Source organism: Tupaia chinensis, unplaced genomic scaffold, assembly GCF_000334495.1.
Source record: "Tupaia chinensis unplaced genomic scaffold, TupChi_1.0 Scaffold000496_1, whole genome shotgun sequence".
Lineage (NCBI taxonomy): Eukaryota > Metazoa > Chordata > Mammalia > Scandentia > Tupaiidae > Tupaia > Tupaia belangeri.
In genome coordinates this window covers 905,560-924,595 of record NW_006160008.1, presented here as the reverse complement: position 1 = coordinate 924,595, position 19,036 = coordinate 905,560, and the positions used below count along the sequence as shown (strand labels likewise).

At 58.2% G+C, this 19,036-nt stretch overlaps 1 protein-coding gene across 1 annotated transcript in view; it reads left to right on the top strand.

Annotated features, from left to right (window-relative positions):
- Positions 1-6,913: 6,913 nt before the first annotated feature.
- TMPRSS6 (transmembrane serine protease 6) overlaps positions 6,914-19,036 on the top strand; it is a 43,609-nt gene continuing 31,486 nt past the window's right edge. Inside the window, exons 1-5 of the mRNA XM_006156528.3 lie at positions 6,914-7,131; positions 12,122-12,318; positions 17,061-17,193; positions 18,256-18,324; positions 18,797-18,984. Of these exons, the coding sequence (XP_006156590.1) occupies positions 12,123-12,318; positions 17,061-17,193; positions 18,256-18,324; positions 18,797-18,984 (586 nt within the window). The 5' untranslated portion in view covers positions 6,914-7,131; position 12,122. The remainder of the gene's footprint in view (positions 7,132-12,121; positions 12,319-17,060; positions 17,194-18,255; positions 18,325-18,796; positions 18,985-19,036) is intronic.

Here is a 19,036-nt window from a genome sequence, read left to right as displayed (position 1 = left end):
AGAGTGACATGCCACGTTTGGTGGCCACCCTGCAGTGGCCACCCTTTCCTCACTCCTGTGACACTGCTCACACTGGATATTTAGATTTGAAGGAGCTGGGACAGGTCCGTGTCAGTCACCCCCCATATTTGAGTGGGTGGCCCCGGCCAGCAGTCCCCATGACTCTTTGCAACAGGCCTGACTGGGAATCAGGTCACTGGGCTTCCGGTCGCAGCCCTGCCTCAGCCTTGCTGTGTGGCCTTGGGTAAGCTCCACCCCTCCTCGGGTCTGGGAGGGGAGGTCAGCTGAGGGGCGCATGCAGAGTTTCCGTGCTCTCGGCCCACACCCCTGACCGCCTGGCTGGGAAGGCAGCAAGGGAGGCCAGGCCTGCCGAGCGCCCGGGCAGAGCACCCTCTTCCCCCCGGCTAGGACAGAGGGTGCGGGTCCAGGGACAGTGGAGTAGGAACGAGGGAGGGATGGAGACAGAGGGTGGCCCTGGGAAGGACTGCTGCTCCGAAGCCTAGGGACCGAGCCCCTTCCTGGCTTTGTGACCCTAACTGCTCTGTGAGCCCCCACTTTCTCACCTATAAAATGAGGTAAATGGCATCTTTCTTATGGGGGATACGGGCCGTCCTGGGTCCAGTTATCTGTATTATGAAGTCCTAGAGGGCTCGTAGGGGCCTCCGGTCCCTGCTCAGATAGAGGAAGACAGGCCACCGAGGCAGTGCCCTCGAAAAGTCTCCCACTTGAAGGGGTGACAGGCCTTCCTGATAGATGCCTGTTTCTCAAAGCCCCGGAGGAGCCTCCCGAAGTGTGCTGAGGGCCTGGCCTTCGCTGGTGCCGCGGGGTGGGGTCGGAGGGCGGAAGGGCCCATTACTGGACGCTTGTCATCTGTCCCATGTCTGTCTCCTCAGGCTCTGCTGTGTCCCCAGGAACAGGGATGGAGCCTCGTCCATGCTCACGGCCTCGGGGCCGAGCACAGGCGGAGGCTCCACACCTGTGCAGTGAATGAGCGAGCACCTTGCAGTGGGTGCACCATGCACTGGACAGAGGGGACAGAGGTGGCCTGCGGGGACCCGCCTGGACTTTCCTGTCCTCCAGCGGCAGACGGCTACAGGCGAGGCTCCGGGGCCTGCGGGAGGGAGAGCGGAGTAGGTCTGGGAGGAGAGTAAGGGCAGCAGGGGCCCAGGGAGGGGAGAACTGGAGCCCTCAGGTCACAGCATCGTCCACAGCCAGCCTGCGCCTGTCCCCCTCACCTCTCTTGCTATGGGCCGAACGTGTCCCCAAAAGGCACGCCAATGTCCTAACCCCCAGACCCAGAAGTGTGACCTGGAAGCAGGGTCTTTGTGGACGTACATGGGTGAGGTCCTCAGCGTGGGCCCGGTCCAGTACTACCAGTGTCCTTACGAGAAGAGAGGGGACACCAAGACGGACACCCGGGGGAAGGCCATGTGACGGTGGAGGCAGAGGTGGCGGTGATGCTGCCCAGCCCGGGGAATGCAAGGGAGCAGGGCGGGGCAGGCGGGGACCTGCCGGAGCCCTGAAGGAGCCTGGCCCAGCTGCTACCTCAGGCCTAACTGCCGGGGACTAGAACTAGGAGAGTAACGTCTGCTGTGTTAAGCCACCCTGTTGGTGGCATTTGTCACGGAAACCCTAGAAAGCCAGCAATCTGCCTTGGAGCAAGAAAAGCGAGTTCTCCCAGACACCTGTCTAGACAGCACTTTGGTAGGGCATGTGGGACCTGCACCCGCACCCCTCACCCCTGCAACCCTGGCCTCCCAGAGGGTCTCAGAGAACGGCTCAGCTCAGCAGAGGGCCTTCCCTGGGTGGGCTGGACTCCCCCACCCCAGGGCGACAAGGGGTTTCCATTCCATGGTGACCTCCTCGAGCTCTGCGACTTTGCCAACAGGCTGATAGGAAGGCATCAGGTGAGGCTCTTTCATGGGCTTCCAGTCTGAGCCCCTTCCCCTGAGGCAGGCCAGCGCCTCAGTCCCTGTGCTAAATGGAATAGTGGCCCCCACATTCGGGTCCACTGGACACTGCACGTGGCCTTCTTTGGAGCCAGGGTCTCTGCAGATGTCAGCAAGCTAAGCTGAGGTCGCAGTGGATTAGGATGGCTGGAAGCCCATGATGGCTAGTGTCTTTATAAGAAAAGGCGAACTGGGGACCAGCAGGTGGCATGGTGGTTAAGGCACTGGACACGCCCACATGGCCAGCCACGGCTTGAGTCCCAAACCTGGTGGCTTGCTTCTTCACTTTCCTTCTCTCTGCGTGTCTATCTTTCTCTGGTCAAATTAAAATAAATGAAAGAATAAATAAAATTAAATAAATGATTCTTTTTTTAAAAAAAGGAAAACTGGCTGCAGACGCACAGGCCACGTGACTGTGGAGGCAGAGACTGGAGTGCTGCACCTCCAAGTCAAGAGACAGCCGTGCGCACCCAGGTGGGGCGAGGCAAGCGGAAGTTCCCTCCTCGAGTCCTGAGAGAGAAGGAACCCACCTGTGCTCTGATCTCGGACTTCCAGCCCCAGGCCTGGGAGACGGGAATTCCTGATGCTCCGAAAAGATACCTGCTGTTCCGAAAAGACACCCAGTTTGCGGCTGTTTATTACAGTGGCCCAGGAGACTGACAGACTGCTCATGCAAGGGACCGGGCTGGGGACCTTCGTCCCCCCAGTGGGCTGTAGGACCTGGCCAGGTCAACGTCTCCTCTCGGAACCTCGGTCTCTGCTGTGGGGAGACCCTGCCCCACTCCAACCTGCACTTCGAGCATCATTGCGGTTGACTGTTTGTGAAGGGGCCGGCTCTCAAAATCCGTCAGGGCAGAGGACAGTAACTGTCATTTGTTCACTCAACGATGTGTATTCCGTCCTCGTGCCAGACACTGTTCCAGGCTCCACAGGGGCCGGGGAGAGGAGGGTTTGTCTTCGTGGCGCTCACGGTCTGCACAGGGTGGCGAGAGTAGAGAGGGAGAGAGCAAGCACACCGCTAACTGGATCACTTCGCGGGAGCGTCACGACTTGGGGCTGGGGAAGAGGTTTACCTCAAGCCTTGGTGGCGATCTTGCTTCCAGGGCTTTCCTCGAGCTCAGGCCAGGTCCCTTTGCCGTGGTTGAGTGTCCACCATTACTCCCCTCTCTAGCTTCAGAAGGCCCTGAATTAAAAGCATAGGAACATACTGGGCCTCCCCCCACCCCCCAGCCTAATGGTTAAGGGATCCACATGGTGGATTCCAGCCACCGTGGCTTGTTTTTTTTTTACACCTGAATTGAGACCAGCAGTTGGGATAATGGCTATGTCGCTGGACTCCCATGTAGTCGACTGCAGTTCGAGTCCTGGAACCGGTGGCTTAAAACTCACGCGGGGCAAGTGTGCGTGCGTGCCCAAGATCCCGAGAGGAGAACGGAGGAGAAGGGATTGCGGCATGGCTATCCCCCCTGGGGGGTGATTTCTCACTTTCTGTCTCTCTGCCTCTCTGGCGAGCGCACGTGCCCTATAGCAAAAACCTCTCCAAAAAAAGAAAAAATATATTTTATTTAACTTTATTTATTTACTTATTTTAATTTGACCAGAGAGGGACAGAAAGAGCCAGAGAGAGGGAAAGTGAGAAAGCAAGCTGCCAGGTCTGGGACTTGAACCAGGGTGAGAGTCCAGTGCCCCTAACCACCACGCCACCTTACTGGCTCCAAATTTTAAGCTGCCGATTCTGGGACGTCAGCCCCACTGGCTTGAGAAACACACCAGGCGCATGTGTGTGGGCTTCCAAAATCTCGACAGGATGGAGAAGGGATTGCTTTGTGCCCACACTCCATTGAGGGGGTGCTTTCTCCTCTCCGGCTGAGGCTGAGGTAGATCGTGGTATCGGAACCCTGTAGGAGGGGCTAGTTCTCGTGCTCTCTCTCTCTCACTCTCTCTGCCTCTCTTGCTCATGAAATAAATGAACTTTAAAAAAGAAAGAAAGAAACAAATATCCAGATGACACCGCGACCCTGCTGACCGAGGGAAGCCCCATCTCTGGCCGGCTGCCCCCCGGGGCTGTCTGCGCTGTGCGGGCTTTGGGGCCCTTGCCCACACTTTCGAAGGCCTCTTTCGGCATTTTGCAGCTGCTCTCCCCATGGCAGCCCTGCACCCAGGCTGTGCTGATCAATGGCTGGGCGGCTGCCAGGAACATAGGACGTCAATTGTGCAAGACCTCCTGCTTTTCAGACTGGCCAGCTACCAGCCTGCCGGGGCCAGGGCCCAGACCACCTGGCCTCCATTGGTCAGAGACCAGGGCTCAGGGTCTCTTTACTCTCACCTGGGCCGTCTCTGCTCCCAGCCTGAGCGCTTCTCCCCTGGAAAGTTTGCAGGGTGGGGGCCTGGAGGGAGGAGAGAACATTATCTGGGGCTGGGGCACGGGGCCTGGGGCAAGGCTGAGGACCAGAAGCCGGGGAGGGGAGGTGCCTCCTACCCAGAATCCCTTCCAGCCCTACCCTGGGCCCTTCTGCCCCAGCCCAGCCCTTTCCCCACCTGGAGACGGGGCAATACCAGCTGGGGTCTGAAGCCATGTGTGTGCGGGCCTTCATCACGGACAGACACACCCCTCAGGACACACAGCTGCGGACGCACATACCTGCAGCGGGCCCCACAGAGCACGAGCCAGAGAAGGGTGTGTGCACATGTGTGCATTAAACACACGAGGTGCCACAGAGCCTGGCCTCGGCTGGCCTTGGAACACAGGCCGACCTAGCCCTGAGACAGCTGCGGGCGCCATCACACCAGGACAGATCTCTGCACACCTCCTGCAATGCCGGGCCTTCACGCTCACCTTTTCTTTTTCTGTCTTTCTCTTTTAATTGCCAGAGGCATGTGAGCTTTCCAGAGAGAGAGAGAAACGACCCCTAGTGGGGCATGGTCACACTGCAACCCCTTTTCTTCCGTCTCTCGGCCCCTCAGGATTTGGGGCATGCGTGCACATGTACCGCCATGTTCCTAAGTCACCGAGACTGGGAATCGAACTGCAATCAGCCATGTGAGATGTGGCTCCCTAAGTAACCACTACACTACAGGGCAGTCGGGCCTCTTCTTGTTCTCAAGGGGTTGGGGGGTGGGTAACTTTTTGCCTTTAGAATATGAGGAAGCCACAGGTCAGAGGAACCCAGTGACCTGCCCAGGTACCCACAACTGAAAGGGGCCAGTGGGGCTGGACGGTGTGGTAGCAATACACCACGACCCTCTGTGGGGCAGACCCACGTGGGAAGGTCGCCAGTTCCCATCCAGAGATGCTGAGGCAGGCCCATGTGAGAAGGTCGTCAGCTCCTGTTTGGAGACCCTGAGGCAGACCCACATGGGAAGGTCACCAGTTCGCATCCGGAGCCCTCCCTATCTACACAGGCTCACCTTCCCCATGCTTTGGGCTGGCTGAGGCTGGGGGTGGATTGTGGCAGCGGGACCCTGCCAGGGGTGCTGTATCGCATCTCCGCCTGTGTCTCCGTCACTTGAGGAATATGCAGGTAAACTTTTCTTAAAACTGTACTCACTTAACACTTGTGACAAAGAAAAACTGAAGGAAGGGCCTGGGCTAAAAACCCACACCAGGGTCTCCCCCCACAGGCCTGATGCCCCATCTCAGTGACGCACGTGTCACCCCCATAGCCCTCGCACTCCACACATACACCCCCACACCGTGCACACACATGCCCCTTACTCCGTGTGCACACGTACATACCTCCTACTCTGTACACACATGTGCGCTTCACATATGTCTGGTCCACATACGTATCCCAAGTGCGTACACACACACACACACACACACACACACACACACACATGCTGGGCCCACGTGCACCCTGCACACGAGGTCTCAGCTGTGCACACCACACTCTGGCCTCAGGATTACACTGACCGAGAGCTGACCCACTTACTGAGGCCAGCACCTCCCGGCCTGTTCACACCCAGGAAACCCTGGTTCCCAGCCTGTGCTTCGGCGCACGCGCAGGCCCAGCCCCACCTCTCTGCGCCAGCATCCTTTAGCAGAAGCACAGTGTGAGTCCAGCTCTTATCCAAGTTTTCTAGCAGTCACACTAAAATGCAGAAGAGGGCCAGTTGGTGGTGTGGTGGTGACGGCATCAGGATCCTACACGGCTGGCTGTGCGGTTTGAGTCTCAGACCTGGCAGATTAAAAATCGCACGTGTGCGTGCATGCCCAGAATCCTGATAGGAGAATGGAGAAGGGATTGCAGCGTGGCCATCCTCCCCGGGGAGTGCGTTCTCTTTTCCTCTCTCTGTCTGTCTCTGATGAGCACATACACCCTATTGCAAACAAACAAACAAAAACGCAGGAAGTGGGTGACATGTATTACGATCGTACGTTTTATTTAACCGAAGGTAACCCAAAGGTGGTCATTTCCACGTCAGTCAGCGCGAATGCTGTCACAGAGGGAGTCCACCTTGTTCGCACCTGGTCTTGGCAATCTGCTCCTCCACGTGCAATCTGTCTCAGTTCAGACCCACCACATGCCAGCTGCTCAAGATCCACATATGGTTAGTGGCCACAGCTCTGTGGAATCAGATAGTCACTCAAGTAATTCCCAGCCAGAGGGAAAATGGCACAACCCGCCTCCTCCCTCTTCTCCTCTCCTGTCCCCAGAGTACGTGGGCCCAGTCTCCTTTCTCTCTTACCGCCAGCAGCTCCTCCAGGCTCACGTGTTCAGGTAAGTGGACACTGAGCCTCTGCCCACCTGCACGGGCCTCTGCACAGCCCCTGGTTCTCAGCTGCCCCTACCTCCCACTCTCAGGGACCAGGGGCTGTAACCAGGCAGGAGTGTCACCAGGCAACGGGCCCTGGGGAGAGCTCAGATCTCTGCACCTGCCACCAGCCTCCGGGGTGCCCACGGGGCGGGGTGTAGCGGGGTGGGGCGGGGCAAGCCCTGCTTGTCTCCTGCCTCCTGCTGTTTACCTGAGTCTAGTCTCAGTGTTGTCCCAGACCCAGCAGAAGGCCCATGGAGCCTGGGGCCACAGGCCACAGGGGACAAGGGCCACACACCCTGGCCATGGCTCCAGGCCATTGATCCATCCAGGCCTGGCCAGGTGGGGGCAGGGAGACCTTGGCCTGGACAAACAGAGGTTTGAGAGGCCTACGTGCAGGCCCGGCACCCACTTGTCACTCCCAAAGGTAAGTGGGGTCCCCAGGACAGAGGACGAGGAACTATGAATGATCTGGCAACCATGCCCACTCTGAGAGCCAGGCCTGGCCCCCCTGGGGCTTGCGGCATCTGCCCTGTCCCAAGGCCAGATTTGCAAGGCCTCACAGACCAGAGAGTGGCCCATGCACAGGAGACAAGGGGCCCACAGAGCTGGCCGGGGAGAGCAGGGTGGAGTGAGGGCAGGTGCGTGGGTAGGCATGGGGCAGTACCAGGGCTGAGTGGCCGGGGTTCAGGTGGACAGGGACCTGGGGAGAGGTCCGATTGATCTGGCTGGACAGGCCACCCTCCACGGCCAGGCACTCTACCTGGGCATTCCAGTGTGGGAGGCAGGCCCAGAGCCCACGCTGCACCCATGACTGACCTATGCATGGACCCTGGGCTGAAGAATGCAGAGTGGCCTCCGTGCGTGCACACACGTGTGTTCTAAGTGTGCATCTCCGAGTTTGTGTGTCATAAGTAGGTGTGTGTGTGTGTCCCTTGGTGTGTGTGCATGAGTTTGTAAGTGTGTCCATCTGCACGGAATGGACTCCCCCGTGGTCCCCATACTTGGGAACACTCAGTCACACCGACTCAGAGCAGGGATGCGCTCTAGGCCTGAGTGGCCTCGCTGGGGTCCTTGCTGCCTCCTGGGGTCCTTGGCCTACAGCCCCTGCTCTGCCTCGCTCTGTGCTGAGTGACCTCGGGTGAGTCATTTCTTCTCTCCGTGCCTCAGTTTTCCTAACCGTTCAATGGAGACAGTGCAGCAAGCATTCCAGGCAGCTGGAGGCTGAACTAGGACAGGGCCTGTGGCATTGCCCAGCTTATGGTGGGCATTCATATGTGGCTGACTCCACTGCACTGTGGGGAGGGCGCGGCCTTGCCCCCAGAGGACTCTCCAAGGCGGAGGGTAGGAGAGAGGACGGAGCAGGTGCCAAGGTGGGGTCCTGGAGCCTCGATGAGGGAAGAATCCTTCAGGACTCTGAGGCAATTGGGTCACAGTCCCTCCTTCCAGGGGCCCACCATCGAGGGGCCAGAAAATGCCTGCGGGTGGCCCGTCCTTTGATGAGGGCAACTCAGGATGCTTCACAGGGGCAGCCTCTCATGCTGGGGCACTCTGGGAGAGCTTCTGGGAGGAGGGGAGGTTTCAGCCAAGATATGAAGACGCCACATGAGAGCTGTCCAGGTCCAGAGGTGGAAGCCCAGACAGAGGGCCGGTGTGTGGGAACACTTGGCAGTGAGCGAGAACTTCGGGGTCTCGAGAACCACGTTAGGCTCTTCACCCAGGCTGGCTGCCAGCCCGTGATGGTGTTTGGTACTGCTAACACTCGCACCGAGACGCCCAGTGGGTGAGACGGGAAGAAGAGTTGTGGGGAGAGGAGGCAGCGCCGCTCACACAGGCGTGCAGCTCCCTGAGCTCCGTGGGAGCAGGGCACACGGGGTGACGAGCAAGCCCCTGCTCTTGTGCACCTATGGCCTGGGAGGAGACAGACCAAGGACACGCGAGCACAGTGCAATTGGGGTCTCAGGAAGTGCCGTAGAGACAATGTGGCGAGGGGGCTACTCAGGGAGGGCACCTCTGAAGAGGTGGCGTGTCAGCAAAGACTTGCGGGAGGTAAAGGAGCAGCCTGAGGCGCACCAAGGGAAAAGTGTTTCAGGGGCAGATGGCAGGTGCAAAGGCCCAGTGGTGGCCACGCTGGCGGTCTAGCTAGGAGCCGGGCGTGGAAGCAGCCACTCAAGGGCCACACCTCATAGGCCTTTTTGGATGTGGGTGGGAGCTGTCCTCCGTCATCGCATTGCTAACAGATAGCCGAGACTGGGTGATTTATAAAGAACAGAGTTTAGTTTGACCTAATTCTGGTGGCTGGAAAGGCCAAAGGCTGCACCGTGGCCTATAGAAGCAGAGAGAAGAGTGGGCGTGTGCAGAGGCCGCGGTGCGTGTCCCGGTCAGCTTGTCTCTCTCTCTGCTTCAGCCCGGCAGGACTCAGTCATGTGACTGCCAACAGCCAGTCTCTTCCCAAAGTTCTCACCTTTTTTTTCCTTTTCTTTTTTTTTTTAATTAAAAACTTAGAAACTGTAAGTAACATAGTACGAAGAATGTCACCTCTAGCCATCTGCAGAGGGACATGTCAATGAACAAGCTGACTCACCCAGAAGAATCTGAGAAAGTTTCAGGAATCAAAGACACTAGGGGTGACCTCCTTACCCTTCTCCATTTTCCTATGAAGTGATCAAAGATGAAGAGGAGAATTGTTTATTTTTATTATTATTTTTTGAGAGTTTTTTTTTTTTTTTTTGCTATAGGGCGTGTGTGTTCTCCAGGAAGGCAGAGAGAGACAGAAAGACAAAAGGCGAGATATCACCCCCCAGGGACGATGGCCACGCCGCAATCTCGACTACATAGGAGTCCAGCAACAACATAGCCATTACGCTAACTGCTGGTCCCCCCAAAGTTCTCACCTTTAAAGTAATATCTGGATCAGATTTTTACCCTTTTGATCCTATTACAGTACCCCAATACTTGACTTTAAGGGCACGTTTCCAAACTACAGAGGGTGCTGCAAGAGCTGTGTGAGCAGGGCACGAGCTGAAAACCACCCTGGCAGTCGTGGGGATTGGTGGAGACAGTGGTTCCATGACTGGTGACTGATGGTGGCCTGGATGATGACAGGAGCTGTGGTGGGGCCAAGAAGGGGTTGGGTTTTGGGGGTGTTCAGAGGGGAGAGCCACAGACTGCTGATGGGCTGAACCCTCTGAATAAGGGGGAGCCACGGTGTCATGGTGAAAGACAGGGATGGTGTGGTCATCCTCACAGCTGGCCCCCCTCCCTGCTGGCAAGAGGCCTGAGAGGAGAGGTGGGGTCGCCTGCATTCACCATGGGCCCCCGTGCCCTGCACCGATCTGGCACCAAGCAGGTGCTCCATGAAAATGGGGTGCCTCAGTGGCTGAATCTAGGCCCCCCAGCCAACACCTTCCATGTCCCAGCCCCAAGCCTTGCAGTCCTACTTCCTGCTTCCTGGAGGCTGCACGACGTGGGAGTTGGTACTGCATGGGGCCGGGAGCCTGACCGCTCCAGTCATCCCTCTGTCATGGGTCCTTCGTTCCATGCTGGGTTCTATGGGGAACCCCGGAGGTGAACAGACACAGCCCTGCCCCTCTGGTGGGGGACAAGGCCAAGGCCAGAGGTCAGGCATACTGTTGCTCTGATCAAGGGCAACCAGGCCGGGAGATGGCTTACCTAGCCAGGGCCCTGAAAGCCCTCACCAGGCAGGTGGCCTGAGAGAGGTCCTCGAAGTCCTTCCAGGTGAGGGTCTCATGACCCTTAGGGGGGCGTGCAGGTAGGCGTTAGGCTGGGGGGGAGTGGGGGACAAGGCCAAGGCCAGAGGTCAGGCATACTGTTGCTCTGATCAAGGGCAACCAGGCCGGGAGATGGCTTACCTAGCCAGGGCCCTGAAAGCCCTCACCAGGCAGGTGGCCTGAGAGAGGTCCTCGAAGTCCTTCCAGGTGAGGGTCTCATGACCCTTAGGGGGGCGTGCAGGTAGGCGTTAGGCTGGGGGGGAGGGGGGCGGCAGGCGGACAGGAGCCTGGCCATGGAGTCTTGGGTGCCATGAAAGGCTTCTGAGCAAGTGAGCAGCCGGGGCTGGGTCGGGAGCTCCCTGGCAGCAGTAGGAGGCTGAGCTGGAGGTGACAGAGGCGGGAGCTCAGCCCAGCGGCTGCTCCGGGAGCCCAGGAGGTGGCGGTGGGCCAGGTGAATTGCTCTCCCGTTTGGACTGTGCCTTGGGTTTCACATGGTGGGGTTTCTGAAAACTGGCTCCTCTGTGATGCTCAGAGTCCTCCCAGATGGAGTGAGGGGCATTTATTTATTTATTTATGTGTGTATGTATGTATGTATGTATGTGTTTTTGCCTCAGGGCCTGTGTGCTCCGCTAGAGAAAGAGAGTGAGGGCCCAGAGGAGATGACCACATCAAGTCTCTTCTCTTTGTGGGATTTTGGGCTTGTGCCTACACATGCCCAGCGTGATTTTCAAGCCACTGGGTCTGGGACATGAACCACAGTCGACCATGTGGGAGTCCAGCGCCTTAACCACTATGTCATCTGCTGGCCCCGCGAGGGGCATTTATGAGGGAGGGAAAATCCACAGAGAAGGCCTGGACTGGCAGGTGGGAGGAGGGAAGGGAGGCCTACTGGGTGCTTCCGGGGGTGGCTCCCTCTGGCGTCTCCACTGACAGACCAGGGGCGGCCCTGAGCTTCGGTTCCCTTCTGCACACTGGTGCTGGGAGGCAGTGGAGCCCAGTGCAGGCCTCAAGAGAGGTGGCATGGGTCTGCAGCCGGGCTCTGCCGGCTGTGTGACCTCAGCTGAGCTGCTCGACCCCTCTGTGCTTCAGCTGTCTCCTCCATAAAACGGGCACGGTAAGATAACCTGCATAGGCTTCTTACCCGACAGAGTGTGCACGAAGCACTGGAAACTGTCGACATGGGTGTGGCCTGTTGGGGGGGTCTGTGCCCCCAAGTCCCTATGACTCCATGAGACATCCTGAAATAGCTCCTTGGCAGTCTAGACTGAAAGTAAAACTGGGGTGTGGTCTCCCCTGGGGAAGGGAGGGGGCCCGGGGCTGGGTGAGGGCAAGGAGCTGGCCCCTCATTTGGGCTCTCCCTAACCCGGCCACTTCTCTCGGGTTGTAGGGGACACAGGTGGCCCGCCAGGGCAGGGGTCGCTCCAGGCGGGGAACTTGAGCCTGCTTTGCCTCCTATGCAAGCGTCCCAGCCTCCTGCCCTGTCTGTTTCCCGTTTCTCACCAGGAGTGCCGCAGACAGTTCTGGAAAGTGGGTGGGGTCATCTCCCCTCCACCTTATTGCCGCCCTGGCCAGCGGTCCCCACAGCCCGCTGCTGGTCTCCTTCCATTCAGAAGGCACCACACGTCCTTGGCAAACGCCCCATTGCAAATGCTAGGCTCTTCCCAACCTGGTCTGTTTTCCTGCCAGGATGCCCGTGGCCGAGGCCCACCAAGCAGCTGGCGGGCAGGGCGATGGAGGTGAGGGCGAGGAAGCGGAGCCAGAGGGGATGTTCCAGACCCCGGAGGACCCCAAGAGAAAAGCCCGGGACTACCTCCGTCTGGCACCGCTGTGGCTGGCCCTGGTGGTGCTGGCGACCGTGGGGGTGCTGCTCTGGTATTTCCTAGGTAAGGGTAAAGGCCTGAGGGGCGTGACTAGGGGAGGACTTGGAGTGGCCATGGGAGGCACAGCGACCCAGCATCTCCTTGCTCTCCGGGTCTGCCTCCTCTCCCGCATGGCGGAAAGGTGATTGGACCCCTTCTGGGTCCTGTGACTCAGTCTGCTCCCAGCTCAAGCCACATGCCCGTGGGGAAGGAGCTTCTGGAGGAGGGTAAACACTGCCTTCCCTTGCCTGCAGTCCTCCTGGGTTGCCCCTGAGGCTGGGAACCAGCCAGCTCTGCTGGAGGAGGCCCAGAGGTGCTGGTGGCGCCTGGTACCAATTAGTGCCTCTGCTCACCGAGCCCAGCTGGGGGCTCCTCGGGGGTGCGGACCACAGTTCTATCACCTCTGGGTCTCCAGGGCCCAGCATGAGTGGGAGGGGAGGGAGCCAGGAGCTGCCAGGCTTAGGGGCCTCTCCTGTGCCCCTAACTTTGGCCCTCCTTCCCTTCCTCACATTACAGCCCTCAGTGAGTCCCTGGAGGCCCAGGAGCAACTGGCTCACACTCTGGGTCGCCCTTCATCCATCCGCTCTTCATTCATTCACTGAACAAATGCTCTTGGGCATCTACAGCATCTTTCTCTGTACCCCACTCAGGGGAAGACTCACTCATTTGTCCAGTGCCGAGCGCCTCCTGTGTGCTGGGTTCTGGGAACAGCCCCTGCCCGCGTGACTTACTGCAGAGTCAGACATGACAGCCTTGCTAACACGTGCCTATGCTAGGATGGCGGACGCCGAGGGGCTGGGGCAGCCTGCCAGGGGCAGCCCAGCTTGCCCAGGTGACCGGAGACATCCCACTCAACGTTAGGCCGAAAGCAGATATTCTTGGGGTGGGGGAGCATGCATGCACACCTGCCTGGTGTGTTCTTCTAGCCTCTGGGTCCGGGACTCAACCACTCTTGCGTCCTGTGGGAATCTAGCTGCCGTAACAACCACACCAGCTGCTGGCCCTAAGACTCATAGCGGAATTCCAGGGACCCCCTGTGGAGCAGCAGGGAGCTAGACCTACCCAAGCCTAGCTGCAGAGGGCCCGGTGGGGACTGGCCGGAACCAGCCTCCGGGGTGTCACCATTGGAACCCCAGGTCTTATTGGACCTGCTTGCTCTGACTTACAGCATGGATGGTGGATCCACGTGGAGCTGAGCAACGCAGACAGGGCGGAGATGCTGTGTGCATTTCACCACCGGCAGGAAGCCAGCACCCCAAATAGCTCAGGGCATGGGCCTCCTTGGGTAGCAGGATAATTAGTCTTCAGGGTAAACCACAGCACCCTGGGCTGCCAGGAACTCACCCGCCAATTGCCTTCCAGCGGAGTCTAGTTCCTCCTGATTACACTCTGGGGTGAATTGACCCTCCCCTACCCCAGGAGGGGTGCTCTTTGGGCTGAGAATGGACCAGGGGGAAAATGCTCCCAAGCCTCAGCTGGGGGAAGCCACCCCCCCCACTCCACCCCAGGAGGAAGGGTAGGAGAGGCACTTTGAAGCTGTTTGAACAACTCTTCTGCCTGGTAGCTTTGCCCCAGGTGCTGAGCAAGGACACCTGCCCTGAGCACACTGGAGCAGGGTGAGCCGCAGGCCACGAGCAGGTGACAGGTCAGTGGCAGCCAGGAGAGGGCGGGGACTGTGTTCCGAGGCAGACAGCCATGGCTGTGCAGGTCCAGGTCCAGTCCATGCAGGGCTCTTCCTGCCCCCTGCTGCATTGCCTGGTCTTTTCTCCTGTTCCTAGATGGGGGCTTCATGTGTCTTCTAGAACCTCCTGCGCCAGCCCCCTCTTTCCTTCTGCCTCAATGAGGAAATCAAACCTCTGGGAAGAGAAGCCCCACAGGTGCTCGCCCGCTGCACCCCTGCACTCTGCCCCTGTCCAGTCAGGGGAGCCATCTGGAGCCAGCTCTCCTCCTGGCCATGGCCCTGTGGGACCCTTCTCCCCTCCAGCAGCATCCATGGCTGTCCCTTGGGGGCCACCCCATCTCTCGGTGCCCTTCACCACAGACTCCTGGAAGGAGCTGTCTGCAGGCTGCGCCTCCGACCCTCCCCTGAATCTCTCTGTTGCACTTTCCAGTCTGCACCCCCACCCGTCCTCCATCCTCCATCCCTTTGTCCTCTGATGGCACTTGCCAAGGTCGTTGATATGCATATGTCCATGTGTTACTAAATCGGCATCCAGTCCCCAGTCGCCCTCGCATTTAACTCCTCCTCCCTGAAACTCGCCTCCCTGGGTTCCAGCCTTGCATCTTGACCCTCCCCAGCTCCCAGCGGTTTTCCTCTGTGTCCTTGGCTGACGGAGGGCTCCTCCTTCTCTACACCTACTTTCATTTACTTATTTTTTTAATTTCCCAGAGGCCACATGCACTTGTTGGAAAGAGACAGAGAGGGGCCGGTGGGTGGCGTGGTGGTTGAGGCGCTGGACTCCCACATGGCTGACCATGGTTCGAGTGTCGGGCTTGGTGGCTTGTGTTCTCACTTTCCCTCTCTCTGTGTCTCTCTTTGGTAAAATTAAAATAATTGAATAAATAAGTAAAAGTAAAGAGTTTTTAAAAAAAAAAAAAATATTTGAAGAGAGACAGAGAAAGTGAAAAGCACCTTCCCATGGGGAATGTTACACAGCCGCCCCATCTCCTTCCCCCTCCTTTGGGGATTTTGGGCACACGCACGGACCCAGCGTGTTTCTCAAGCTGTGGAGTCCAGGACTCGGACCACACGGTCAGCCACGTGGGTCCAGCTGCCTCAACCGCCATGCCATGGGCCATGGATTGGCCTACTCCGCCTGCTTCCATGACCTCATTTTTGTGGCTTTAAAGGTATCCTTTTATACCCTGACGACTCCCGAATTTGTATTGGGCTGTCTGGAAAGTCATGACGCATAGAAAAACAGAAAAGTATGTCTTGGGAACCAGCAGTTAGCGTAATGGCTATGTCGCTGGACTCCCACGTAGTCGACCGCGGTTCGCGTCCTGGACCCGGTAGCTTAAAACTCACGCCAGGCATGTGTGCGTGCATGCCCAAGATCCCGAGAGAAGAATGGAGGAGAAGGGATTGCGGCGTGACCATCCCCCCCGAGGGGTGATTTCTCACTTTCTGTCTCTCTGTCTCTCTCTGTCTGTCTGACGAGCGTACACGCCCTATAGCGAAAATCTCTCCAAAAAAAAGAAAGAAAAACAGAAAAGTATGTCTTGACTACCCCGATGACCTAATATTTCCAGCCTGGTTCTCCTCTGAACTTGCTTCTACCATCCTTCCCCCTTCCTGATGGCTAAGGGGCACCTCAGACCCGTGAGTTCAGAATGCATTTCCCCTACTCCTGTGTCCCCACACCCAGCAGGCAGCCACTGCACCCTCCCTTCCTCTCTGGCTTGCCCACCCCAGCTCCTCTGCCAGCCAGCCAGCTCATCTCAAACCCCCACGTACACCCTGACGCCCTGTCGGCCATCGCACTCGAGCCTGGGGTCCATCGGCCTCCCCTGGACAGTCTTCCCTGGGCCCCGGCACCAGCCTCCTCGCTGGTCTCTCCTTCGGTCTCCCTAGGCCCTTTCTCACTCTAGCAGCAGAGACCGTCTGTAGAGCCACCCAGTTGTCACTTCTCGGTGGAAAGCCTCCCGCAGCTCCCAGCCCACTCAGAGCAGAAACCGAAGTCCTCCCAGGGCTTGCAAGCCCTCCGGGCCTCCCCCTTCCCCATCCCATCTCCCCCTTCTGTCTCCTGTCCTTGTAATCCGCCGGAGCCCTGATTCCCACCACACTTCCTCCGCCCCGCGTGTCGTATATGGTGCTCGCTGTTTACCACCCGTCATGCGAGACGCTGCCTATCGTCCCTGCCAGACGGCAAACTCTCGATGGCAGGTTTCTCCTCCTTGTTCTGCTCACTGTCATACCGACACACTCCCAAGTGCTGTAGACCAATCCCCACACACAGTATGTCCTCAAGAAATATGCTGAGCAGATGAATGAATGAAGGAATGAGTAGAGTGACAAGCCAGTCTGGATCAATCTCTTCACATCAGCCAAAACGGTCTCTACACAAAGGGATCTGATGACATCACCCGACCCCACCCTCCAGAGGTCCTAGCCGCACGCCACCCTGCCCCCTCCCTGACTGCCCCAGACAGGCTTTTGGTTCTGGTCCTTCCCAGGCCTCCTGCCTAGAGGTGCCTCCCTCCCTCCGTCTTCTCAGTTTGCGGTTTCTCAGACCTCAGATCTCAGCCGGAGGGGCAGGGCAGCTCAGCCCTGTCACTCTGCCACGTCCCCTCCATAGCCCCTGGTGTCGCTCCGTCTCACAGACCTGTGTGCTGCAGGTTACTGGGGAGGTGTGCCTGCTTTGGTCGCCTGGTGTGCCCACACTGCAGGTACTCCACACTTCCTGTGGAACCCCGGGCAAGCAGGGAAGCAGAAGGGTGCATGGAGGTGTTAACCCACAACCTTGACCCTGACCTTGGGCCCTGTGGGTTTCCTGGCCTTCGTTTCCTCCTGAATCAGCCACTGTGTCAGCCTCTTGAGAGTCTGTGACTGTGGGCCCTCCCTCCATGGGCCTCTCAGTTTGTCACCAAATAAGCCTTGAATGACCATGATAACAATGACAAAGATGGCGGTAGTGATGGCTCCCTAGAGGCCAGAGACGCTGAGGCTGAGCCGAGGTATCGGGGTGGCAGGAGAAGGCGTAGGAGAGATGGGAGCCTTTCTCGCCTGCTCCCTTGGCTAACCCTGCTGGTTCCTTCCTGGGCAGCGTACAAGGCGCAGGTGACCGTCAGCCAGGTGTACTCAGGCAGCCTCCGGGTGCTCAACCGCCACTTCTCCCAGGACCTTGCCCGCCGGGAATCCAGTGCCTTCCGCAGTGAAACTGCCAAAGCCCAGAAGATAGGTGGGGGGAAAGGAGAGGGAGGGAATACTAGGGGCAAGAGAAAGTGGAGCAGGTTGAACCCATCAGACCAACTGGTCGACCTGTCCAGAGTTCTACTTCCTGGGAGTAGAATGTGACCTTGGGCACACATGCACCCAGCATGAGTTGAAGTCACCCAAGATCCTGAGAGGAGAATGGAGGAGAAGGGATTGTGGCGTGGCCTTCTCCCCTGGGGGGGGGGGTGATTTCTCCCTGGCTAGGACTTAACAATAATAGGTTGAATAAGAATGGTGAAGGTCGACATTCTTATTTTATTTTAGTTCTTATAGAAAAAGGTTTTGGTTCAGCCCATGGTGTGGTGGTTAAGGCAGCTGGATCCCACAAGTGCACAGTTGAAGTCCCAGACCTGGAGGCCTGAGAGACACGTCCGGAGCATGTGTGCATGTCCCAACTCTCAACACGGGAGAGAAATTGAGAAGGGACTGTGATGTGACCATCTCCCATGGGGGGGGTGCTTTGGGTGCTTTCTCACTTTCTTTCTTTTTGTCTCTCTGTGGCAAGTACATATGCCCTCTGGCCAGAAAGAAAAGTTTTCAACTTTGCCTCGTTTATTATGATGTTAGCTGAGGGGTTGCCATATCTGTCTATTGTATTGAGGTCTGTGCCTTCTTCTTCTTTCACAGGGTATGTGTGCTCACCAGAGAGAGACAGAGAGAGAAATCACGCCCTAGGCAGGATGACCATGCCACAATCCCTTCTCCATTCTCGTCTTGGGATTTTGAGTACACACCTACATACACCTGGCATGATTGTCAGGCCACCAGGACTGGGACTTTAACAGTGGTTAGCCCTGTGGGAGTCCCGTATCGTCACCATCACGCCACCTGCTGCTCCTGAGGTACACGGCTTCTATACCTAAGTCGTTGAGCATTTTTGTCATGAAGGGATGTTACATTAAAAGAATGTGACCTTGGGAACAGAGCAGCCTGGCTGCTGAGAGCAGGTGCAAGAGGAGACCCAGGTGACAAGGGGCAAGTGGGGGTGGGGCCCAGGGTCACCAGGCCACCGTCTCCCGCTCACAGCTCCAGGAGCTCATCGCCAGCACCAGCCTGGGCACTTACTACAACTCCAGCTCCATCTACGCCTTTGGGTGAGTGTCCCCAGCTCCCACCCAGCCCTGCTAGAAGGTATGACTTCAGAACGGGAGGGGACCCTGCAGGCTTCTGGTGCAATGCCCCCATTTTTAAAATGAGGCATGGGGAGGGTAGGCCCCGTTCGTTGGGATTGGTTTCCTCATCGTACACGGGCTGGTGGGTGGTCGGATCTAACTAGGCAGTGACCGTGGTGGGTTAATCAGGGCCGGGCACCTGTGAGGTGAGGCTGGTGTGCTGGCGGCTGCGAGCCCAGCCATTCGTCCCCGTGGTCTGCACTGACGGCCTGCTCTGTGGCTCACGGCTTACTCCCGTGCCTCAGTTGCCTCACCTGTAAGTGGGAGACATGTCTCTCCGTGGAGAGAACCGTGCCAGGTGGCACTAAGCACTCAGCACGCACCAGCCAGGCAGGGGGCCAGGCAGGGACCCGCAGTCAGGCTCCTTCCCACCCCTCGCTCCTGCCTGCCTCAGGGAAGGATCCCTCACCTGCTTCTTCTGGTTCATCCTGCAAATCCCCGAGCACCGCCGGCCAGTGCTGAGCCCCGAGGTGGTGCGGGCGCTGCTGGTGGAGGAGTTGCTGTCTACAGCCAACGGCTCGGCGGCCCCAGCTCCCTACAGGGCTGAGTACGAGGTGGACCCCGAGGGCCTGGTGATCCTGGGTCAGTACGGGGAGGGGAGTGTGGGGTCGGCCTGGCCAGGCCGGGACCGAGG